Source organism: Notechis scutatus, chromosome 3 (genome assembly GCF_049901735.1).
Source record: "Notechis scutatus isolate UNSWTSFEM ecotype Mainland chromosome 3, rNotScu1.2, whole genome shotgun sequence".
Lineage (NCBI taxonomy): Eukaryota > Metazoa > Chordata > Lepidosauria > Squamata > Elapidae > Notechis > Notechis scutatus.
The window spans coordinates 157514648-157541761 of NC_142011.1; the positions used below are offsets into that span (position 1 = coordinate 157514648).

Here is a 27114-nt window from a genome sequence, read left to right on the forward strand (position 1 = left end):
TTTCTTGTATTGCACAGCAAAGGATTAGCAATAAAATACCTATTGTCCATATATATTCTATGGAGTAAATAAAATGTCGATAACTAAATAAACTATTAGCATCATACTTAAGTATTTTAATTCTGATTTTAATTTGGCCTTCATATTGAGATAATTATTTGATTAAATAAACTGTAATGGTTGAATTCACATAGCAATAGAAATAGCACTTAGACTTATATACTGCTTTACAGTGCTTTACAGCCCTTTCTAAGCGGTTTACAGAGTCAGCATACTGCCCCCCAACAATTTTAGGTCCTCGTTTTACCAACTTTGGAAGGCTGGAAGGCTGAGCCAACCTTGAGCCTGGTGAGATTTGAACTGCCAAATTGCAGGTGGCCAGCAGTCAGCAGATGCAGCCTGCAGTACTGCACTCTAATCACTGTGCCACCATGGTTCATCCTCTAACCCAGAGATGTCAAACTCTCATTGAGGGCTGCATCAGGATTGTGTTTAAACGCAGGGGGATGGGGTGGATGTAGCCAGCTCAACATCACTTGTGTTGGGGGCTCCTGTGGTGGCCCAAGCACTCTGCCAGAGAAAATGGGCTCCCGGGCTCCATTTTCAGCTGCGATGGCCTGCAACCCTCTGCATGTGGCCCTCCTGAGCTCCACTTTCACTGGCAGAGGCACCATGGGCTAGTCCTTCAATGTTTCCAGAGCAGCCCCGTGGGCCACATCTAAGCAGCCCATGGGCCGGATCTGCCCCCAGGCCTTGAGTTTGACATCCCTGCTCTAACTTGCGCCACTGCGGCTCATTAGATCCTAGTTTATATAATAACAAGAAGAAAAAAATCTAAGTTTGCACATCATGGAGTAAGTTTTTCCTCAAGGATAACAAGTTTAAACAAAACTTCAGGAATTTGTAGGTTTCCAAATTCATTTACTGGTACAAAGATGATTTGCAACAGAAAGTCCATTTCTTTCCCATTAGCTGTTATGGTTTTGGGGAGGGGCACCATGTGGGAGGTCCCTGTGATGCTACATCCTTCTGTCCTGAAGGTTACACAATGTAAAAAAGCTACAAGATGGTTTGGTTTTGCCTTAAATATGTGAATCAAACTCCTGCACTTTGCAATTCACAAATTATGCCTTATCAAAATGCACACATTTAGCCAATTGTAGCTTATTCAAAAACCATAGATAAATTATGTCTTAATATGTTTATATGTAATCTTATTCAAAGCCAGATGGATTTTGCTGGGATATTGGCTATTCTTGAGATGCTGCTAACACATTCTATTCTAAAAGAAATCATTTAAAAATCATTTATTAAAATATGTAGTTACCTATTTGACTGGGGTTGGAATTAAAGGAAGACTTTTATCTTCCCATGATATCCCCCCCCCCATGTGATATCTTGCATACTGATATATTACTGATAAAAAGAGTTGGAAGACAAGAGCTATGACAGCAAAGAGGTGGCTGGAGCTGACTGTGGAAGAGATCACAAATTGCTTATGTCCAAGTTCTCCATTAAGCTGAAGCAGAAGACATGCTAAGCAGTTACCACAATATCATCTTGAGCATATATCCACCGTTTTCAAGAAGAATATCAGAAATCACTTTCAAATCTGGAACTTCACCAGAGGAACTGTAGAATAAACTTAAATAAATCATTACAGATTCATGTAAAAAGAAACAGAAGAAAGCAATCTGGATGTCAGAACAAACCATGGAAATTAACCAAGAAAGTGAAGCCAAACCCCAGAAAGACAAAAGATCTCAAGAAAGATCTTAACTATTTCAGAGAGCTTTTAGAAGGGACAAGAAGCAGTAGTACAGCAACATCTGCAAAGACATCAAAGAAACAAGAATTTTAAAAGATCTCTAAACTTGGAAGGGCATTTCACTTCAAACTGGTATACTAAAGGACACCAATGGACAGATAGTAACTGATTCCAAAAAAATCAAAGATGAAAGGAGTATACTGAAATTCTGTTTAATGGAGATGTTAATATCCAATATATATTAGAAGATATCCCTGCTTACAAAACCTCTAGCACAAGAAGATGAAATTAAATTAGCACTTCAGTTATTACCAAGTCAGAAAGCTATGGGAATTAATATTTACAGAAGAATGGCAAGCACCAGAAGGAGAATCAGTAAAGGTCTCATCAAGCTATGCCAGCAATTCTGGAGAACAGTGCAGTGGCCAACAGACTGTAAGAAGTTACTTTACATACCAATATACACAAAAAAGAAATGCCACACCACAATGAATACTAAAACCATAGAATGCCGAAAAGAAAATAGTATGTGCTTCATTATTGATTGCACAATAATGTCAAGCTGTAGAACGTGCTTGAAAAAATAAGAATCCCAGAACAACTCATTGTCTTCATGCAAAACCTAGTCCTAGACCTTGGTCAGAAAGCTGCTGTATTGACAGAACATGGCAAAAAGACTGGCTCCTAGGGTGAAACAAGGCATATACACTGCTCAAAAAAATAAAGGGAACACAAAAATAAGACATCCTAGATCTGAATGAATGAAATATTCTTATTAAATACTTCGTTCATTACATAGTTGAATGTGCTGACAACAAAATCACACAAAAATTATCAATGGAAATCAAATTTAGCAACCCATGGAGGTCTGGATTTGGAGTTACACTCAAAATTAAAGTAGAAAAAAACACTACAGGCTGATCCAACTTTGATGTAATGTCCTTAAAATAAGTCAAAATGAGGCTCAGTAGTTAGTGTGTGTGGCCTCCACGTGCCTGTATGACCTCCCTACAATGCCTGGACATGCTCCTGATGAGGTGGCGGATGGTCTCCTGAGGGATCTCCTCCCACACCTGGATTAAAGCATCCCCCAACTCCTGGACAGTCTGTGGTGCAATGTGGCGTTGGTGGATGGAGCAAGACATGATGTCCCAGATGTGCTCAATTGGACTCAGGTCTGGGGAACGGGCAGGCCAGTCCATAGCATCAATGCCTTCGTCTTGCAGGAACTGCTGACACACTCCACCCACATGAGGTCTAGCATTGTCTTGCATTAGGAGGATATGGTCTCACAAGGGGTCTGAGGATCTCATCTCGGTACCTAATGGCAGTCAGGCTACCTCTGGCAAGCACATGGAGGGCTGTGTGGCTCCCTAAAGAAATGCCACCCCACACCATTACTGACCCACTGCCAAACCGGTCATGCTGGAGGATGTTGCAGGCAGCAGAATGTTCTCCACGGTGTCTCCAGACCCTGTCGCGTCTCTCACATGTGCTCAGTGTGAACCTGCTTTCATCTGTGAAGAACACAGGGCACCAGTGGTGAATTTGCCAATCTTGGTGTTCTCTGGCAAATGCCAAACGTCCTGCATGGTATTGGGCTGTAAGCACAACCCCCACCTGTGGATGTTGGACCCTCACACCACCCTCATGGAGTCTGTTTCTGACCGTTTGAGCAGCCACATGCACATTTGTGGCCCGCTGGAGGTCATTTTGCAGGGCTCTGGCAGTGCTCCTCCTGTCCCTCCTTGCACAAAGGCGGAGGTAGCAGTCCTGATGCTGGGTTGTTGCCCTCCTACGGCCTCCTCCACATCTCCTGATGTACTGGCCTGTCTCCTGGTAGCGCCTCCATGCTCTGGACACTATGCTGACAGACACAGACTTGGAGTTACATTGTGTTCTTTAAGTCAGGGGTCCCCAACCTTGGCAACTTTAAGACTTGTGGACTTCAACTCCCAGAATTCTCCAGCCAGCATGGGAGTTGAAGTCCACAAGTCTTAAAGTTGCCAAGGTTGGGGACCCCTGGTTTAAGTGTTCCCTTTATTTTTTTGAGCAGTGTATTTCACCTTACTTATCTATGCAGAATATATATTGAGGGAAGCTGGAGTGGGAGAACATTTTTTTTTAAATTGGAGGAGGAATCATCAATAACAGCACCATGCTGATGAAAGTGGAAACTATTTGCAAGCTCTAGTAATGAAAGTCAATTAATACAGTGAAAAAATATGGGAGTAAGATTAACGCTAAACAGGACAAATTAATGACAACAGGTATAATAACCAGTTTTAGAATTGACACTGAAGATATTGAAAGAATGGGTTAACTTCTGTCCTTTAGGATCAATTACCAGTGCAAAGGAACTAGCAGTCAAGAAATATGCCACAGATTATAGCACCTGCTAGAGTACAATGAGACAGCTTGCAAAAGATACTCAGATATTCAGGTGCCATGATGTATCTATACCTATAAAGATCATGCTATGAAACTGAAATAAAGGATCATCAAATAAATCAACCTGGAGTTCTCACTCAAGCCACAAATTACCAGGCTCAAATTATACAGGTAGTCTTCAACTTATAACACTATTTAATGACTGTCAAAGTTACAACGGCTCTGGAAAAAAGTGACTCATGACCATTTTTCACACTTACAACCATTGTAGCATCCCCATGGTCACATGATCAAAATTCAAACACTTGGCAACTGGTTCATATTTATGATAGTTGCAGTGTCCCAAGGTCATGTGATCCCTTTTGCTACCTTCAGAGAAGCCAGATTCACTTAACAGCCGTATTACTTATTTCACAACTTTGGCAAGAAAAATTGTAAAATGGGGCAAAACCTACTTAACTTTTATGCTTAGCAACAGAAATTTTGGCCAAATTGTGGTCATAAGTCATTTCTGTACTTTGGATACATAATTTGAAGACAAACTCTGGAGAAATCTGTCATGCTGAAAAAAGACAAGAGGACCAACAGCAGAAAGATGGTGATAGTACACCACTTGAGGATTTGAAGGAATAGGTTACAAATGGTCATAGAAAAAATCCATGTGATCATTAACTGTGACGATATATGGGAATAATCTTGAGGAGACAGGAAAAGGACCCTCAGCCTAGGTAATGATCTTTCTCCTATCTCCCAAGGTCACTTCCACATACTATTACTTTTAGAATAAATACCAACATAACGGTATATCACTCAACCACATTTTGCCTGAGCAGAGCATGTACATGATGAGGAAAATGTGTCTAAATCTGTGCAGAGTAAACTTTTCTATCTGAACTGGGTAACATAGTGAATCCAGGTTGAATTAAATTCATTTATGCCTAATATTAGGTGAAGTTCCACTTTATTAGTTTGGCTCTTGGGTAGACTGTAGCTTAACATACATGTATGGAGGAGGCTAAGCATAGCATACATATTTATTAAAATTCACCCATTTCTCAGTTTACACCTTTTCTATCCTAGTTCTTGATAAGAATTATACAATATTACTTGAACCAATGCATCCCTAACCCTAAGCAATAGAACTCCAGTCATGAGTGACATTGTTTATCTGTTTCCTTATGCATCTGTTTTTATGGTACTCATCGTGAGTAGTGTATATTATTGTTTACTCACACTGATGCTAGTTCAAAGGCTTTGGGTAATTGTCAGGGTCTGCTGTGCTTAGACAAAAGCTAAACCACATTTGATGTAAATTGATGTGAATTGGGAATTGTGCCAATAGAATTCCAGTTATTTTGTGATTCAGTGTCTCATACAAACCCACAAAGTTGTGTGGAAAGGGAACTTCACGAAGACAGTAGTGTCACAAAAAACAAACAAACAAGAAAAGCCCAAGAGGAACATCAGGCCAGCCAGAAAACAAACTTACATAGGAAAAGGAATCAAATAAAAACTATTAAAGAATCCCTACAGACAAAAGCCTAAGTAATTAAGAAAACTAGACAAATAAGAAAAGGAAACAAAAAGATAATTTAGAAAACCCTTACAAACACAGGACATACCAAATAAGCAAAACAAACAGACAAAAGACACAAAATATAAATTACAAAAGGGATAGACAGGAGATTTCCACAGAACAAATATGAAAAACTATCTTAAAGCTCAAAGAGATTAGAGAAAACCAATAATACAATCTAGCCACCCCGAGGAGTTTGCCTTCCGCACCCCGAGGAGTTTGCCCTCCGGCGGGAATAAAGACAAACTCAAACAGGATTTGAAACATTAAGCACAAATACAAACATTCACACAAAATCAACTTACAAAGGGAGAAAAGGGTATAAAAAAACAGGGACTTACCATAAGAAGTTAGCTAGCCCAGGAACGCAGATCCAGCTTTCAAGCAGTTGTCCGTATCCTTGTGCCGGACTCTCCCAGCGGGAAAATCGAATCCTCGAAAGAAAGGCATTTTGACACCTTTCAACAGTTGCATTGGAAAAGCCATAAGTAGATATCAGAAGGCAGAATGTAACTTTGAATGCAGTACTGTACAGTAGAGCAAAGCATATGTGCATTTGGTGGGAAAAGAATTGCAGACTCTTCTTAAATGAGGAATGAAGTCTAAGTGAAAATAAGGCAGACAATCTCAGTGGGGAAGGCTTTGATGTGTGGACTGTAATACAGTTAGTCCTCAACTTACAACCACAACTGAACTCAAAATGTATGTTGCTATGTGAGAAATTTGACAAATGAGATTTTTTGCTCCATTTTGCGACTTTTCTTGCCACAGTTGTAAGTGAATCACTGCAGTTGATATGTTACTAACTCAATTGTTAAGTGAATCCAGCTTCCCCATTGACTTTGTTTGCCAGAAGGTGGCAAAAGGGATCACATGACCTTGGGACACAGCAAAGATCATTTGATTGCTTATTGTATCCTATGACTACCTTATGATTCTTGACTCTTGACAAATGTATCTTTTCTTTTATGTACAACTGAGAGCATTTGCACCAAGGCAAATTCCTTTTGTGTCCAATCACACTTGTCCAATAAAGAATTCTATTCTATTCTAATTCTATTCTATTCTATTCTATTCTATTCTATTCTATTCTATTCTATTTATAAACATGAACCAGTTGCCAAGCATCTGAATTTTGATCACACGATCATGGGGAACGCTGCAAAAGTCGTAAGGGTGAAAAACGGTCATAAGTCACATTTTTAGTGCCGTTGTAACTTTGAAGGATCAGTAAAAGAACGGTTAAGTCGAAGACGGCCTGTACCGTACCATCCTCCCGCGCGGAGGATAATACAGGGCCTTTTTTTTGCCCCGTCTTGCCGCGCCGCTTTCCCACAGACAGGAGGCAGCCGAACCAGAAAGAACGGTCGGTGGCAGCGGACGCCATTGGGTTGCTATGAAGTGAATCCCGCCTTCCACAGTCTCCGCCCTCGAAGCGGGTGACTCGGCCGGCGGTCCGCAATTCTTCCCGGCTGGATCCCCTCCCCGCGGGATTGGCTGTCCTGCACCGCTCACGCGCTCGGCTGCGGTGGCTGCTTTGACGGGGAAGGAGGAGTTTGGGGAGAAGATGAAGGCAGCGGGCAGCAGCTGAGGCGAGGCAGGGCGAGGCGAAGGCGAGGGGCGACGGATAGAGCAGCTCGCGGCCGGGGTTTCTTCTCCAGCAAAGGGAATGGCTTACGCCGGGGCGGCGGGGGACGAGGAGCCTTCGCCCGGCACCTCCAGCCGCAGAGAGGACGAAGGCTACGGCGGAGGCGAGGCGGCTGCGATGCTGCGGGAAGCCCTCTCGCTGGAAGAGATCCTCAAGCTCTACAACCAGCCCATCAACGAGGAGCAGGCGTGGGCCGTTTGCTACCAGTGCTGCCGTTCCCTCCGCTCCGGGGGTCGCCGCGGAGAGAGCCTGAGCTGCCGAGTGGAGAGCCCTGGCGACATCCGCATCTGGAGAGATGGGACCGTCACTTTGAATGGAAGCGGCGCCACTCGAAGCTCGCCCGGAGCAGGTAAGACGGTGGGACGATCTTAGACTCAGAAGCTCCGAGCCCGTCCACTTCCCTGCTCGGCTTTGAAGGGGTTTGCTTTCGGCGAGGACCCGTTTTCCCTGCATCTCGCCCACTTTGCCCCATTTGCTCGCGTCTCTTGATCTTGCTGCTGGATCTGGTTAGTCAGTGGTGTCTAAGGGAAAATCTCACCCTCCCTTCAGCCCGCCCTCCATCGGCATTTCTTTAAACTCTTGTTTCTGGTTTTATTTTTTTTATTTTTTTTTAAAAGGAATATGAATTGCCTCCGTTTGTGAAATTTCCCTCCCCTCCCTCTTTTCCTACAGTACAAAATCGCTTCTGGTTATTCAGTTTGTACTAAAACTGTTCCGCTTAGCATTGCTTCTTCATCCCTTCCTCTTCGCTACGATAACGCGCCTTTTTTCTATACACCGGTATATATAGAATTTTATATATATATGAAGATGTCACCATTTTGACATTCCCCCTCCCCCTCCCCATGCTGCATTATGGCTGATATATAAGCAAACACTTTTGAGTCTGCAGGATGGCCTGAGGAAATGATTTGTATAGATTTCATTTTGGAATAAAGGATCTAAAAAAAAAATCGTGCAATTGCAATGTTATTTTCTGGACCACAATATGGATGACGATAGTTGATTTCAGTCAGATAAGGCTGTATCTGCCTGTTTACCAGCATTGCTTTTGCTTCTTGCTCAAGCTAGAATTTTCTCTGCTCCTACTTGAAAGCCTGGAAAAGAAAGCTGCTCATATAGGTCAGCATGATGGTGGGGGAGGGCAATGCAAAGCAAAACAAAGAGAGCAGCTGTCAGAGTCCCAGCATGCTGTTAGCAGAGGTTTTAATGACTACTGGCTCTCTCTGTGTGTGTGTGTGTGTTGTGTATTACATCCAGACAAATCAAGTTGCTGATAATTTGAATGCACATTCTATGAATGCAGCACACTACATCCTGATCTTATAGTTATGTGCAGTCTTTCATGTGAGAAATACATTCATGTTCTAATATCTACAATACCATATTCTAATCGGTATTGTATATTGAAATTAGAATATAGAAAGTAGGCTAAGAATGAATACAGGAAATAAAATATGACTTGTTAAATTCCTCTACCAAGAGTGTACTTATGGACGATAATGCCAGACAGGTTCAGCAAATTATGTATAATTTTCTTTTCATGTATGTGAGTAATAAAATACCATATTTACTTAGTCGTGGTTGGGTTAGCATCTGTCTATAGTAGTCATTATAAACATACTTTTAGAAGTCATGTCAACATCCTAAACCAATGCCAACTCAACATAAAATCATTCTGTCAGTAAACAGATTATGTCCTTTTTTTTGTCACTCAAACATTACATAAGAAATGTGATACCTGCTGCATATCATAAAGATCCTAATTTTAAAATGGACAACTATTGAACAAAACAGAGCAAGAACTAATAAGACTTCAAATTGGGGAGTAAACAGAATTCAATATATGATTTTTATGCTCTATTGTATGGAGAATAATAGGGTAATTTACTGCTTAATATCTGCTTAATATTGCCCCCCCAATCTTTTTCAAATGAATTAATGAATTCTTAAATTCTAAAATTACATGTTAGATGAACATTCTTATATTAACTGGTTAGAGAACATATGCAGCTCTAATACAGTAACTGTATTTATGATGCATTTCCATGTCTGGGATTAGAGCACAGACTTTTCAGATGAGGGACTGTCCCTTCTGTTCAGGTTTTTGTACAATGCAATGAATAACAAAAATAATTCCTCAGTACTGGTTTATAATATTTGTAATAGTTACTGTATTCCTTATGTCTTCCTTCTTTTAGGTATTATATTATAAACTTCCATATTAGAATATCTTTATTGGGCTAACTAAGATTTTAAAAAATATGGAAACCCTGGAGATCCCCGTGCAAACAAGTAGGGTGAAAAAAGTCTGAACCTGTGCAAGTGATTATTTTTGCATCGACAGACTCTTAAAATTAAATATGGAAGAACACTGCAGGCATTCTAGTTAGGCTGAATTTATGTTGTGGGTTTCAGTTTATAGCCAGCATTTCTGTAATGATCAAAGAAAATTCTCCTTTTTAAAAAAATGTAACCACGTGGGATATTTATGTTTGCATTTAACAGCATGTTGTTGTTTATATTCTTAATACTTTCAAACATGTCAGTGTTACTGTCAGAGGTAAACAGTATTGACAATCCCCATTAAATTGATTCAGTAATATTACTATTTTAATGTTGAACTTACAAAGCATTCTACTGTATAAAATTTATAATGAGACACTGCAACATCAACTATATTATGCTCTGTATTAGAAAGATTGCCAGACATTGATGAATAAGATATATTACAGGTAGTCTTCATTTAGTGACTGTTCAAAATGACAACAGCACTGAAAAAAGTGAATTGTGACCATTTTTCACATTTATTTATTACAGCACCCCCTGGTCACGTGATCAAAATTCAGACACTTGGCAGCTGATTCGTATTTATGAGGATTGCAGTATTATCCCAGAGTTATATGATAACATTTTGTGACCTGGCAAGCAAAATCAATGGGGAACCAGATTCACTTAATAACTGTGTTACTAATTTAACAACTGCAATGATTCATTTAACAACTATGGCAAAAGAGGTCATAAAATGGGACAAAGCTCACTTAACTGTCTTGCTTAGCAAGAAAAGTTTTGGGCTCAGTTGTGGTTGTAAGTTGTGGATTACCAATTTATTCAGTGCTTTAATTTAGAAAGCTTTAAAAATGTATCTGATCATTGCAGAAAGATCTCAACATTCGTATACCATTATTAATCCAGGTCCACTAAAATAACTTTAACTCACAGGTTGTTTAATGGATTGTTAAATAACCCACAATTGGTTGGGATATTATTGTTTACAAATGGTCAATTCACATAACATACATAATCAGACAAAAGATACCACAAGTGGGTTAACTTAGTCTTAAAACTTCTAATATAAAATAAATATTTATAAATAAAATTAAAATATAGCAATTGTAATGAAAACTATGTGGTGAAAAATTAACATAAAGAATGTTATCAGATAAATAACACTTGCAGTAAGTTTTAAGTTACCACATGAGTAGAATTATTTTTGAGTTGTTAAATACAAAGGCTTTGGAATAAACTTATATCGAATTGCTCTGATAGCAATGTCTGTATTGGTTCTTTTTCTTAATCTGAAAAAAGGGAAGAAAATACAAATATTTAGGTTCATTTATATTGATGATAGGAATGTAATAAATCAAATACTTCAATCTTTTCTTTGAAGATTATATATGTCATAAAATTCCACAAACAAGTTGAGTGCTGGATTAAAGAAATTCAAATAGTTCATATAAAGCAAGTCATGTCATCTTACAAACTTCAAGAGAAAGAAAATTGTTAGGAAAGTTGAGTTTCTGGAATACCGTATTTGCCGGCGTATAAGACGACCCGGCGTATAAGACGACCCCCCACCACCACCGGAAACGCCCTCCAGAAATCCCCGGGGCGGCAGGGCAGAGTGCTAGGGGCCGTGGGAAGAGCAGGAAGGCTGCAGCCTCGGGCAGAGCGAGGCGAGCGGGATGAAGCGGAAGCGACGCAGGGGATCCAGGAAGCCAGAGGCGCCTTCGCTGCGTCCAACAAGCATCCGAAAGCCGGGAGTGGATATACCGGCGTATAAGACGACCCCCCCACTTGGAGGCATGTTTTTCGGGGCAAAAAAGTCATCTTATACGCCGGCAAATACGGTAATATATTTTAGAGAAGATAATATTAACTGAGTAATATAAAACACAGCCAATAAATCTGACTTTAGTATAACCATTCTGCTGGGAGTAATTCCTTTTCCGGGTGCTTTTTAGAGAAAGAATTCCACTATCTTGTCCTATCCTTCATATTTCTGTAAGTTATTAGAAAGTGCTGAGCTGAAAGAAAAACTTTCATTTGAGGAAAATAAAATTCTTATCTTTTCTGCATCATTTCCTCAGGTGAATGCTGAAAGAAAACGTAGGGAAATTGAAAAACAAGAGGTAGAAGATGTTTTTAAAACATAAGCTACATACAGATAGTTTTATAGAGTCTTTGCAATAATTAAGGGCAAGCTGTGGCGGGGAGGGGGAATGGGAAAAATGGATTTTTCATTTTGTATCCTTGACAGTTTATTAACTCATAGAAGAGAATATGATGACTGTCTAGGATCAGCAAAGTAGCATTCAGAGCCACATTTTCTTGCAAATCCAGTTTCTTTTAATATAATATAAAACCCAAACTTCTAACGTTATATCTTCTCTCATTAAAATATTGCTGTCCAGGCTATAAGCAGAGAACTTGTATAACAGGAAAGATGCACTGCAGAAATGTGCCTGAAGAACAAATTACTGTAGTCCAGTAATTTCAGGGTTAATCTTGTCTTAAATCACTGTTTTGCATTAAATACTAAATATGTTTTTTAAATAAAATATTTGATGTAAAGCTGCAGCATGTCAAATAGATTGCACCTATATTCATACAATATGCTAACTTATGAAATAACTCAATTCCATGGGAATGCATAACCCATTGAACCAGAGGTGATATTCAGCAGGTTCTGACCAGTTCTGGAGAACCGGTAGTGGAAATTTTGAGTAGTTCAGAGAACCAGCAAATGCCACCTCTGACTGGAGATTTTACAGGATCCTTACCCTGCCACGCCCACCAAGCCATGCCCACAGAACCGGTAGTAAAAAAAATTGAATCCCACCACTGCTTGAATCATAAATTTATAATACTCCTTGGATTCACACTGTACAGATTAATGATCACATTTTAGCACAGTGTGTCATGTGAATACAGCCTTCAACCTGGATCTTATCTATCATTGCTAAATGAGATAATCATTCAATCTATGAATAATGAAATATAGTACAACTGGAACGGCACCAGGTTGGGAAAAATGTCATAATGTTTAATATATATGGCTGCGTTCTGACTTAATTTTACTGATCAGTAGTTCTGTAAAATAAACTCTGCCACACCTCCATTTTTTCTTTATGGGGAAATTTATATTTATCCTTTAGTATAGTCTGTCCATTTTCTTAAAACTCCTATTTCCTGTACTTAGTACAATATATAGAAACATGAAAACTGACAATTTTAAATGTAGCCACATTAGATTGCAGGCTGAAACAGTATAAATCCCCATAAATGAAATGTGACTCTTGGTTACATACAGAATTAATTTACCCAATTGCTTCCTCTTCTTCCAAAACATGCAGCCCTGGACAGCTAGCAGTGTAGCCCCACAAGGTCCTAAGCTTTTAAAATTATTGTGTGATTTATATACATTAACTATAGTATACAGGTGAAACTCGAAAAATTAGAATATTGTGCAAAAGTTCATTTATTTCAGTAATGCAACTTAAAAGGTGAACCTAATATATGAGATAGACTCATTACATGCAAAGCAAGATAGTTCAAGCCATGATGTGTCATAATTGTGATGATTATGGCTTACAGCTCATGAAAACCCCAAATCCACAATCTCAGAAAATTAGAATATTGTGAAAAGGTTCAATATTCTAGGCTCAAAGTGTCCCACTCTAATCAGCTAATTAAGCCATAACACCCGCAAAGGGTTCTTGAGCCTTTAAATAGTCTCTCAGTCTAGTTCAGTAGGAATCACAACCGTGGGAAAGACTGCTGACCTGACAGTTGTGCAGAAAACCATCATTGACACCCTCCATAAGGAGGGAAAGCCTCAAAAGTTAATTGCAAACGAAGTTGGATGTTCCCAAAGTGCTGTATCAAAGCACATTAATAGAAAGTTATGTGGAAGGGAAAAGTGTGGAAGAAAAAGGTGCACAAGCATCAGGGATGACCGCAACCTGAAGAGGATTGTCAGGAAAAGGCCATTCAAAAGTGTTGGGGACTTTCACAAGGAGTGAACTGAGGCTGGAGTCTGTGCAACAAGAGCCACCACACACAGATGGATCCTGGACATGGGCTTCAAATGTCGTATTCCTCTTGTCAAGCCACTCCTGAACAACAAACAATGTCAGAAGCGTCTTACCTGGGCTAAAGAAAAACAGACCTGGTCTGTTGCTCAGTGGTCCAAAGTCCTCTTTTCTGACGAGAGCAAGTTTTGCATCTCATTTGGAAACCAAGGACCCAGAGTCTGGAGGAAGAATGAAGAGGCACACACTGCAACATGCTTGAAATCCAGTGTAAAGTTTCCACAGTCTGTGTTGATTTGGGGAGCCATGTCATCTGCTGGTGTTGGTCCACTGTGCTCCATTAAGTCCAGGGTCAATGCAGCCATCTACCAGGAGATTTTGGAGCATTTCATGCTTCCTTCCGCAGACGAGCTTTATGGGGATGCTGACTTCATTTTCCAGCAGGACTTGGCACCTGCCCACACTGCCAAAAGGACCAAACCCTGGTTCAATGACTGTGGGATTACTGTGCTTGATTGGCCAGCAAACTCACCTGACCTGAACCCCATAGAGAATCTATGGGGCATTGCCAAGAGAAAGATGAGACATGAGACCAAACAATGCAGAAGATCTGAAGGCCGCTATTGAAGCATCCTGGTCTTCCACAACACCTCAGCAGTGCCACAAGCTGATAGCTTCCATGCCATGCCGCATTGAGGCAGTAATTGCTGCAAAAGGGGCCCAAACAAAGTACTGAGTACATATGCATGCTTATACTTTTCAGAGGTCTGATATTGTTCTATGTACAATCCTTGTTTTATTGATTGCATGTAATATTCTAATTTTCTGAGATTGTGGATTTGGGGTTTTCATGAGCTGTAAGCCATAATCATCACAATTATGGGAAATCACGGCTTGAACTATCTTGCTTTGCATGTAATGAGTCTATCTCATATATTAGTTTCACCATTTAAGTTGCATTACTGAAATAAATGAACTTTTGCACGATATTCTAATTTTTCGAGTTTCACCTGTATATTTTATATGTAGCCCAAGACAACTCAATGCAGCCTAGACAACCAAAAGAGTGAACAACCATGATTTACAGTATTTCTGTTTTCTATATTACTTCTGCAATAATAAAATATGTAACTAGGAATTTGTATTGGGAATTTATTATTGTTTGCTCGCTGTGCTAAGTCCTACGTTTTTATTTCTCTGTACATGTTAAAAATGGTTTAATGTAAGCCTTCATTCATTCTTACAGAGGTACGCATTTTCTTTAGATTCTTTTTCTGATCTTTAAAAATAATTTGAAACCGCTCCAATAGGTTGTTGGAGTTTCTGATAGACAACTTTTCATTTGTAGCAAATGTGGACTATCTGAAATCTATTTGTTTTGCATTTCTCTTTACTAATTACATCACCAGTTGTTTTCAGGCAATGTAATTTTAAGACACCAGGCGAGAAACCAGGACACTATGAGTTCCAGTCCTTATGCATGAAATTTGGCTGGGTGACCTTGGGCCGGTTATACTCTCTCTGTCCAACCCACTCCACAAAGTCATTGTTGTCAAGAAAAGAGGAGAGAGAAAGAGGATTATGTATGTTTACCATCTTGAGTTATTTATAAAGTAATAAAGGCAGGCTAAATAAGATAAAAAAAGAAACATTACTAAAAAAAGCATCCAAGCTTGTTTCTTTCACATTGAAATTAGGAGATGAATTGAATACCTCCTGGAAGATACATGTTGACAGCAGAAACTACTAATCTGCTAGCCCAAAATGAACGGTGTCTAAACATCCTAGGTCAGTAGTGGCTAACGTTTTTGGGCTCCTGTGCCAGCACCCAGAAGGCAATGCGCACGGAGGGCCCTCTGCGCATGCGCGCACGATCCCCCCATGTGCCATGTGTCTCTGCGCATGTCTGTGTGATCCCTGTGCACGCCTCATGTCTCCTGCCCCCCCATGCATGCGTGCCAGATACCTGACAATAAACTGGTGGGCAGGAGATGCACACGCATGCACAGTGGGGCTCTTTCGGGAGACCTCTCGCGTGCTACTTCCGACATGCGTGCCATAGGTTTGCCATCACGGTCCTAGGTCCTTCTGGAAAAAGGAATTGGAATCCCTAGCCTTCTACCCTGTGATTCTCAAATCAAATATTTTGAAGAGCTGTCAAAGTTGTATTTGATGCAGTGTCAGCTAGGTAAAATTATAGGTACAGTTGTTCTCAACGTATAACTGTGTGTTCAATGATCATTCAAACTTAGGACAGAGCTGAAAGCATGATGTTCTCCAGATGAGCTGTTCAGAGCATCCATTGTTTGGGATGATGCTTCTGTCGCTCGTTTGATAGGCTAGGCTTTAATTGAGAGGACACTCCTCCTCCTCCACGGGACTCCTCCCTAGCGTCCCCAGTTTTTGCTCAGACTTCGTGGATATAGGCAGCTTAATTTCCTTTCCCTTGGCCGGAATAGCAAAGGCTTCAAAAGGAGTCAACAAAAAGGTTTGCTTTTAAACTCTAAACAACTCCTTTAAGGCTTTTAGTTTCAATGAGTCGAGCAGCTTACTACGATATATAACTCTACAGGAGCTCACCGTAGCTTCAGATAATGATCTCTTGCCCCCAGGACTATAGGAGGTGATAACACCTCAGCTGCATGGCTAACAACTCACATTACGATGTTTTCAAGCCGAGCCGCTACGATCACTGCCGCCACTACGATTGCCACCACCCGCGCCCGACAGGGGAGGCTCCATTTTAAAAGGTCCGAGGCTTTTTTCTGTCCCCTGAGAACACCGCCTGGGGTGGGGGCATCAGCGCCTATCTGCCCCACCACGCCTTTTTATTCAAGGGGAAACTCTTCAGTATCGACTCCCCACAAGGCGTGGAAGTGCTGCTGAGCCGATTTAACTCATTACACGCCTAAAGAGATAATGGCTTGTGCCATTGCAGACTCACTAACCATGCGGTAGTGATCTGCATTTTATTTCTGGAACTGTGAGAGGCTTTTCTTTCCCCAAGCAGGGGTCTCCTTCCTGGAACCCGAGAGAAATCACCCTAATACATATGTGTATGTAGATAGATAGATAGATAGATAGATAGATAGATAGATAGATAGATAGATAGATATTCAGATATAATTATTCTCCTTTGGACCCTTATTCATTAAGGAGGAAACTGTTGGCTTATGCCCTCACAGAATTAAACAGCAGCACCACAGCGAGCACCAAGGCCTGTGTCTGCCTGTGCAGGAAGCTGTGGCAGGCCTACATCTTATTTCAACAATGCCTCCTTTCTAGGCCTATGAGGTGTTCCTAATTCGGCTAATTTGGAAATAATAATATTAATAACAAAATAATAACAATAATAATAGGAACAAGAATAAGAATTCAGTATTCTTACATAAGATTATACAAAACTGGGGAGCATTGCTGGTTCAGGCCCCTGGGCGTGCCAACCGCCCAACATTTCAGCCTCATTAAATTTAATAAGCGGTCACAATGGCAAGCAGCAGTAGCTCAAGAGCCATGTCAAATTCTCAAAACAAATTGAAGCATTCTGGCTGTATCTCCTAAGCAGCAGAAAAAGACACTAACAAGCGCCATAAAGTACTAGAAAAACACATGAAGAAGTTCATGTGGGAGGATGAAGAAAATTTTCAAACCTCATCTCCTCCAGGCCTATTTCAGCTCCAATCCCCCTCTGCAACCACCCCTGAATTTGTCTGTGTAATCCAGATGCAGCGCAGCTGCACAAGATCAGGTAGCCCATCTGGATCAGTACAAGTGACTCTAAGTGACTCTGTGGCCACATTGCTCCAACAGCAGCCAGATTCTGTCAAGATGATGACTTACCAGAAAAGATCCCCACAAAGATGTGACTGTGGATGGAATTAGCAATACGCCAATGTATCTCTGCGGAGGTGCAGCATACTGCTCTGAACAACAGAGCACTCCTTCTGACTGGAATTCCCTATAACTCCGGTCACTAAGCAGGACAGAGCATCCTTACCCTCAGGTATCTCTCCACAGGAGATTCTGTAGTTTCAGATATACTCCTGCAAAGTATATAGAAGAAGCAAGGGCTATTGATTGGGTGGAGCCAGAGGATTCTGGGTTCTCCTGCTCAAATTCTCAAATTCTAGTTAGATTCGCATCGGCTCACATTAAAAGGTGATGGTTGATGCTACATCTTGACGACTAAAATAACGCCGGCATCATTTTGTTTATAAGAATTCCATGGCATTATCTGTTGAGAAGCCACTTCCCCTCACAAGGATCTCCATGAGGGTCCAGGGGACATTTATGCCGATTACGGACCTCTTTCTGAGGTTGACTATTGGGCTTCCTTTTTCAGTTGGCAGCCCTCACAGAATTCTAGCAGCACAGTAACAGCGAGCACCAAGGCCTGTGTCCATCTGGGCAGGAAGCTGTTGAGCGCCAGTGACTACAGGATCACCCAATTGCAATACAGGTCTCAAATTCCAATATCAGGGCATACAAGGACGCCTCAAAACTCTATTAAATTATCTGCTCAAGCCAGGGCATCTCAGGTTACTCCTCGCCTACTGCTATGGCTCAGACATTGGCAAGCAGATATCACACAACTAATGGAAGCTTGCTTCCTCCCCAATATAGGGAGATAATTTGATTGGTGGTGCCCCGACCTATCTCTGATAGAGACTAGAAGCAGAAAATAAGTTCCTCTCTTTTCATAGACCCCAAAATAGTCCTTCCCAGCTTTTTTGGAGGGTTCCTTCGTTCCCTCTACCAGGGACTTTTTCTCTCCAGACTCCAGGGACCATCTGGACACATGAATCACCAACAGTCAGATAGTTTCGGATCTGGAGATAGATACTGTAGGGGAGGGCAGAGCAAAAGAATCTCTTGAGGAACATGAAATAGAGGTCTCCGGGGCACAACATAGGCCTCACAACTGTGCCCCTATTGGTGGAAGGCTCAAGCCTTTCATGGACAGATGGGATGCCTCTACCTCTGTTTCCTGGGTTAGAGGTATCAGAAGATTAGGCCTGGCTATAGAATTTCCATCCTCTCCCCAGAACCTTTGCATTACTTGCCTTCTCTCTGGGGATCCTGTTAAAGGGAGCATGATGGAGACAGCTATTGTTCATTTATTGGAGATCCAGGCAACCAACCTGTGGCACCAGATCAGCAGGGGCAATTTTAGTTTTAAAATGACTTAATTGATCCATAGTTCATAGGAGGCTTAAGATGAGTATACTGAACTCCATACTTCTGAGCTTCAGAAGGGGAGATTTTCTACCCTCCATTGACTTAATGGAGGCCCATCCCCACATTCCAATTAGATCCTCACATAGCAAAACTCTTAGTTTTTGTTATAATACTCAATGTTTTGAATACATTGCACTGTCCTTTGGGTTGTCATCTGCCCAAGGTTCTTACGAAGGTTCTGATGGCTCTGGCTGTTCATCTCAGGGGAACACCTGTTAGACAGCAGTGTTATTTATATGACATTTCATTATTATCTTGTTCATATAAACAGGCAAAGGTGAGGCCTTAGCATCGGTCATCACTAGGAGAGACTTGCAATCCATCTCTCATCACCCACGCATATGCCATTTTCTTGCACGGGGCTACAATCTTGCAGCCTCCTGTAGTGCATTGATATCACACATGGGACCTCAACAAGGTCCTTACCGCACTCAAGAAAACTCCCTTTGAGCCCATGTAGACCATGCGTCTCCATTCCTAACGTACAAGGTGCTTCTCTTGGTTGCCATTACATCGGCCAGTTACATCTTGGATCTAGTAGTCTTGGCAGTTAGACAGGAGCTCTGTATTTTTCACACAGACAAAGTGGTCCTTAGTCCAGATCCATCTTTCACCCATAGATAATTTTGGGTTTCCACAGACCATAGGAACTGATACTCCCGTACATTTGTCTGAAACCGACATAAAATCTGGCACGACAATGCCACAATCTAGATGTAAGGCGAGCTTTCTGCATATGTTTCAACTGCACGATGTGTGTTAGGAAACAGAGGTTCTCTTTGTTTCTTTTCAACCACCCACCATTGGGTGCAAGACCCCTTCCTCAATGACCAGTAAGTGGCTGAGAGCACAATTCCCAAGTCCTATGAGACACAATCTCTTCCTGTACCCAGGGGCATCACTGCTCATTTGATCTGGAGCGCTGCGATGTTGACAACATGGGCCACAAGCGCCAATAGCGAAAATTTACAAGGCGACAACATGGGCCTCACCATCGCCTTTTATTGAGAAAATATTAGAATGATGTCTTCGCCTCTATGGAGGCTGCCTTTGACAGGAAAGTGTTACATAGGGTCCACAGGGACCAAGAAAAGGGGAATCCAAACCAGACGGAAGCCCTCCCGTAGGACACGCCAAGCTTTGGTATGTCCCAAACAATGGATGCTCTGAACAGCTCATCTGGAGAAGGGGTATTGGTACTTACCTGACATGCCCTTTCTCTGTGAGCTGTGAAGAGCATCCATCCCACCCTTATTCGTCTGGTGGGATGCTATTCCAGGCAAGTATTAGAAAGGGTGAAGGAGAAGAAATATTTCATCACTTCGACTTCGCCAAAACTGGGGACTCTAGGGAGGAGTCCGGTGGAGGAGGAGGAGCGTCCTCTCAATTAAAGCCCAGCCTATCAAATGAGCAACAGCATCATCATCCCAAACAATGGATGCTCTTCACAGCTCACAGAAAAAGGGCATGTTAGGTAAGTACCAACATCCCATTACAACCAACCCTCTAGAAGCCTGGCTATCCAAGTACCCCGTGGACATGTGATTATGATCTGGGTGCTTGACGGCTGACTTAACCTTACCAATTGCACTTGCACTCTTAAGAACCCTCCCCACCCTTGCTGTTTCTCCCTTGCACCCTTGTGTAACCTCTTGAATCTTTGTGCACCTTCCCCAAGCCTCGCTGCACCTTCCTCACACGCACCTCACACACCTACTTGCATTCTTCCTCACCTGGCAGCAGCCACTTTACCTAGTTGCAAGCTGTTTGGTATTTGCAGCTTCTTGCCCGTTTCCCCGTTGACTTGGCTGTGGGGAGCCAGTAAGAATTGCTTCACTTAATGATGTAACCAGTACAACAGTAACCAGAACTGCAGGGACTGCCATCACTGTGTGTGATGGAAATTCCTATCTCATTTGCTGTCATAAATTGAAAAATACCTATACTCTGAACTTATCCCTGGATATATGCCACAAATGAATTGGGGAAGAGGTGGTATTCTCTGAAAATTTCCATGCTCTTTTATTTCTACATCTTCCCCTGTTTGACATAAACTAGACCTTGGACATAATGGAGAATCTGATTTTGTTCTACCATTGCTCCACTTTTAGGATTATTAAGTATTACAGTGATCATAGGAATTGACTATTTAAATCATGACAGAAGTGCAGTCTCTAAACTTACTGTGATAAAAATAGCAAACATTTTAACTTTTGAGGTCTTTTGACTTCAGTTGATTTTATTGAGTGATATTTTGATTAGTGAAGTTTATTATTTTGTTGCTTTTTATGTTTATTTCCCTAATTGTCTGCCACAGAGCCACTTGGGATTGAGGCAGATATAAATACAGATGAATGCATACATAATATATTCCATTTTATGTAAATAATACATTTTGTATGATATTTACATTTATGAGTCAAGATAAAAAAAAGTTCTGATTATTTCTTGGATCTCAATTTGATATCACATGAGACAGAGTTTGTTCAGTCATGAGTATCAGTCACAGTTGACTGAGTAAGCCATAAACCACTAATTGTGAACCACGTACAACAAAGTAAAAGCCAAATCCCATTATTGTTCATATAGACACATTCTTTAATAATATCTTCTAAATGTGTAAATAGGATGTCAAAAAAGAAAAATATTTAGAGACTTTTTTTTCTACAATTGTATATAAAAATGCAGAACACCACAGAAATGAAAACATGTAGGATGCATGGGGCAAAATTTGGACTAAAGTAATAAAAATATATATTTTTTAATAAAAGGAAGACTAAGACTGATTAGGCCAGATGTAGTCTTAATCACAAAGCCAGTGGGTAAGGAAGCATAGTTCAAGTTGAATTTGTAAAATATAGCATATAAAATATGTTCATTTAACTTCCAAAGCTTATTTAGGTATTGAATATGATGGCTACACAAGCTATAATGGACTGTACCATATCAGTAAACATAGTAGGAAAAACTAATTATGCATTTATGACAGCAAATTTACAGTATTGCTGAAGAACAGTTGCCATATTTTATAACAAATTACTTCAGTTGGTACAAAATTTCCAAAAGGTACTTTTTCTTCATGGCAGAAATCCAATTATTTCAGCTCAGTTTTTTTCAGAAAAAGTTCATCAGTTGTAATATGCATTAATAATGTGGTGGAGAAAGACTTTGTGTGGAATGGTTTGTTTATTATATAGTTAAAAATGGAAGCCAATCTAGGAGTTAACATTTTTTGAAGTTGGATCATTTTATTTTAATGATGCACGATAAAAGTTGAACAATACAAAATATATGTTAGGAAAATAAATGAAATATTTTGTACTCTTTTGTGCTCTGGAGGAGTATGTTATAGTTTTGGTTAAATATGATTCATTTTCTTTATTAAAGCCTCAGATATATTTTACAATTTACTATAACCGTTGAAAACAATTTCCATTCATAATGCAAAATGGAATGGCTCAGATGCAAACTCAGTGTGAATTAGCTTTAAGTATAAAAACTAAACATTAATAGATTAGGCATTTTTCTTAAGAGAATGTAAACTCTCTGCACAACATTATAGTGCTGAATTTTGAAATAGAATATTATTATATAAACCCTAAGCAATGGTTCCAAAGCTCAGACTGTTTTTTATAGCTTCGGTTTCTGTAGAAATAATAAAGCAGGTTGGACAGGCAGGTTTTACACTATTTTTCAGACTGTGGATGCAAACAACCCACCCACCCCTGCAACCAAACCTTAAACAGCCATATCTCACAATATTTCACCAGTCTCAACTGAGACAGCCAGAATATGGTTATCTCTTGCAAAAACACTGGAAATATGGCAGAATCTGATGGGGTTTGTTTTTTTGTTGTCCTGATAACTGAACTAATTAATCAATCTAGGGTTTGCTTTTCAGTTTTATAATATTTGACTAGTCATTTAAGTCATGATTCTGAATTTGTACATACAGTGAAAATAAGAGACTGTCAAAGTTAAATTCATTCACTGTATCTCCCTACTGTGCAGATATAATGGGAATACACAAGGTCATTAAGATTTCACGATCTAGAATTTAAAACCTCAATTCAAACATATATTTTGGCATCTTTTGTTTAAAGAAATAAATAGAGTCAATAATTTAGAGTCAGACTTGGGGAACTAATTCAGCTAAGTATTAGTTTCTTTCCCCAAGAAAATCCTGTTCCACTGATCGTTGCCAGAAGAAAAGACTTTGGAAGGCAAAGGAACTTCCCTCTCTAAAGTCCATCCCATGGAGCATTCATTCATGTCTGTGTCAGGAGAGGTGGCTCTTCTGTGCTTCTCTGTAAACAGGAGGGGGTGGAGCAGAAGTTTCTGGGAAAGTGCCCATTCCTGTTCTAAAGAGAACTGCTTGGAAACAACTTGGAAAAAGGCTCTTTTCTTTGACTCTGACAAAAGGCCATCTGCAAATAGCAGGGTTTTATTACTTTCTTCAGAGACAACATAATTTTATAAAACCCCGATTTTACATCTTCCCCTTTCTCAGGTAGACCTTTTGATTTTATTAATGGAATAGGAAACATATGGAATTGCACATTAAATAATGTGAGAGACAGTTTAGTCTAGTGCAGGGGTTCCCAACCTGGGGTGCGAGACGATATTCCAGGGGGTGCGAGAAAAGTCCAGGTAAATAATAGGATATTGGCTATATGTTGGCATTTTTATTTATTATGCAATGGATTGTTTTCATTTTAGAGTTAAGTATCGTTATTTAGTGGCCGTCACATACATAGCTGAAAAGATTCAATCCTACCATATATTTAACGCGTTCAGTAGTTCCTAAAGTCTAAATTTCAGGGGGTGCGAGGTTCAAGTGAAATTTCTTTAGGGGTGCGGGGCGAAAAAAAGGTTGGGAACCACTGGTCTAATGATTAAGGCACCAGGCTAGAGACAGGAGACTGTGACTTCTAGCTAAATGATAGATATTGAATTTATAGTCTTCCTAAGGACCAACTTAATTTTTGCATTACATGTACATTTCTTTGAAGTGTTATCAATACAGTCACTTACCTTTCAAAGAAAAGACCACAATAATCTGAGATCCAAATTACACTCATGATCCACAGAGGAAGTGATATATAACTAAATAACCTATTCTGAACAACATCTTATTATGAAAAAAACATGAAAAAGAACTGCCAAAAGGAAACATTAGGCACTAATATGCTCTCCCTATGTGTACACAGAAACATTTTGTAAGAATCCATAACTCCTATATATTGATCTGAACATGCAAAGAATATACATGGTTGACGTAGTAACCAATGATCATCAATCTTCTTTCAGTTTTCAGTTTTACTTAGCTGAAGAATTTCATGCTTTTAGCCAAAAATGTCATTCTGAGTGACTTACAAAAGTCACATGCACTTGTAGTTTTCATTTTTAATACATATTCAAATATCAAAGTGTTGCTTTCTTTTATTTGTAATAGTTCTATTGTACTCGGCACTAGTCAAACTATAGTAGGCTTCCCACCTTAAAAAGACTATGGGAAATACCAGAATGCAAGGTGTCTAGAAACAAATCTTTATAAGGAATAATTAAAAGAACTGAATATACCTATTTGCAAACATCATGTTGGACAAACTGAATAAAATAATTTACCAAATATGTATACAAAAAGGAAAAAGTTCTGTAATGATGGCAAAGTAGGCCCACTTTGGATGGAGAAAGAGGAGATAACATCAAAAAACAATGGAATATCTCATTATAAAATAAGCACAGTTGTAACATACTTTTCTATCTTTGTTTTGGGAAGGAATTGAGGGATTATCCACAAATTACAGTGAGTTTTGGAAATGCTTACCTCAGGATTTTGGAATGTTGTCAGATCACAACACCTTATCCCTCAGAGATAAAGGTGAGGCTAGCCCAATCCCCCTCCCCTTTCTTCCTAGGACAAACAAATTGATAGGCCTTTTAAAAGTAATTTATCTATTTACTACTAAAATTCTTGTGTTTATAACTTTAACTGAGCAACATTGCCTATCATAGGGCAAAATCTTTTTAACAAAGGTACCTCAAACACAACAGTGGTGGGACTTATCTCTGGGGGGCGGGATGAGTCTGCCTACAGAGATGAGGTGGACCGGTTGCTTTCATGGTGTGGAGACAATTACTTGGTCCTCAACACCAATAAGACCAAGGAGCTTATAGTAGATTATAGAAGGAACAGATCATTGCTTATCAATGGAGGCCGAGTGGAGCAAGTGGCCAGTTTTAAGTTTCTGGTTGTTACCCTAAAAGAGGACCTGACCTGGGGTGCCCACATTGCAGCCCTGGTCAAAAGGGCCCAGCAGATATTATACTACCTGAGACTTCTCAGAAAACAACAACTGAATGAAAAATTGCTGGTGACCCTCTACCGCTGCACCATAGACAGCATTTTAACATACTGCACCTCTGTATGGTTTGCCAATTGCACAGTGGCAGATAGGAAAGCACTCCAGAGGGTTAATGTCATTGCCCAGAAGATCATTGGTTGCCCTCTCTCCTCTTTGGAAGAGCTTTATAGCTCCCGCTGCCTTAAGAAAAGTCAAAACATTCTCAAAGATCCATCTCATCTTGGGAACTCTTTTTTGAAATATTACCATCTGGCAGACGGTACAGAATAATAAAAACAAGGACAAATAGGCTGAAAAACAGCTTCTATCCCAGGGCAGTAGCTCTTTTGAATTCTGCTGTATAGTGCAGTGTTGGTGTGGTGTCGGGGGTTTTCAGTTCAATGTGTGAAGGGTGAAGGATGTGTGTTTGTGTTTATTTTCATGGTCATGGTCATGATGTGCACTGAAGATGGTGTTTGATTTCATTGTACCAGGTGCAATGACAATAAACTAAACTAAACTAAATGGGTTAACTTACAGAATATGTCCAAAACCTGAGACCCATGACTCCTATGGAATTGAAATACAGCAAATTTTATAAATATTTTATGACATAGAAATTATCATAAAGTATTTTATGACATATTGCAAAATGTTATAAAATGTTTTTGGCTCAATTCCTGCTACTTGACTATGCCGAACAGTTCAACATGGGCTAATCTCAAGGCAGATACATCTCTGAATATCCCCCTGAATTTTTATGAACTTTTCTAGTACATTAGAGGCTGTACCATTGTTAAAGGCATTAAGGAATGTGATAAAAAATATATCTGAAATGCTAAGCCAGCAGATCATGGGTTGTCTAGTATATATAACATGCAGCTTTTCATTTGACACACCACTTACTTATTTCTGCAGGGTTATGTATGGGAGGAGTAAAAAGTATTATTCTGTTTACATGTCATTGTCTTGGTTTAAAGGCAGGGGTCCCCAACCTTGAGCCCTTTGGAACCAGGCCTTGGAAGTGGCGGGCAAGCCCACACAAGCGAGCATGCATCCCCACTTGCATAAGCAGCGGGCAAGCAAGTGTGCATCCCATTTGCATGAGTGGCGGGTGTGCAAATGGAGCTGAGTGCACACATGCTTCCCCACTACAGAACTATCCCCTCCCCCCTGGCTGTTCTGCAAAGCCAGAAAGATTGGGGAACTCTGGTATAAGGCATCTAGATGAGATAACCTCTGTGGAAGAATTATGTCAAAACTGCTGAAATCTAGGGTTATACTTGTCTAGCACAGTTTTGTTGCCAAAATCAGGCATAAACTCGGAAGGAAATCCATTTCCCCCCAAATAAAGTCAAATCTGATCACCTATCAGGTCCCCTACCATATTCAAACATCTTGGTCTGGAAGTCTATATTGACCACTGTTCTATAATTATTTAAAACTTCTGGATCAATTTTTTTTTACCAGTGCTTCCATTGGACACCTTCCTACTAGATGTAACTAGAAGAAAGGCCCAAGTGCATCTGAAAGGATGAATTATCAAATATCAAGGTAGTTGTGTTTGAAAGTAAAATAGAATAATTTATTGCAAGCTATAGATAGGATTAGGGTTAGTATACACATTTATGTATTTTTATCCTACCTTTTTTATTTTTATAGATAACTCAAGGCAGCATATGTAATACTTCTTCCTTCTCCTATTTTTCCACATCAACCTTGTGAGATGGGCTGAGCTGAGAGAGAGTTTATACCTAAAACAGAACTAGAATTAATAGTTCCCTAGGTTCTAACTTGGTGTTTAATCACTAAACTAAATTAGCTTTCCAAAA

General features: G+C 40.1%; 1 protein-coding gene across 3 annotated transcripts in view; it reads left to right on the plus strand.

The window, feature by feature from the left end:
• Positions 1-7161: 7161 nt before the first annotated feature.
• The window catches only part of SPIRE1 (spire type actin nucleation factor 1), a 53832-nt gene continuing 33879 nt past the window's right edge, over positions 7162-27114 (plus strand). For all 3 annotated transcript variants that reach the window (XM_026671950.2, XM_087961497.1, XM_026671951.2), the window contains exon 1: positions 7162-7732. In XM_026671950.2, coding sequence (XP_026527735.2) covers positions 7405-7732 — 328 coding nt within the window. In that variant the 5' untranslated portion in view covers positions 7162-7404. The remainder of the gene's footprint in view (positions 7733-27114) is intronic.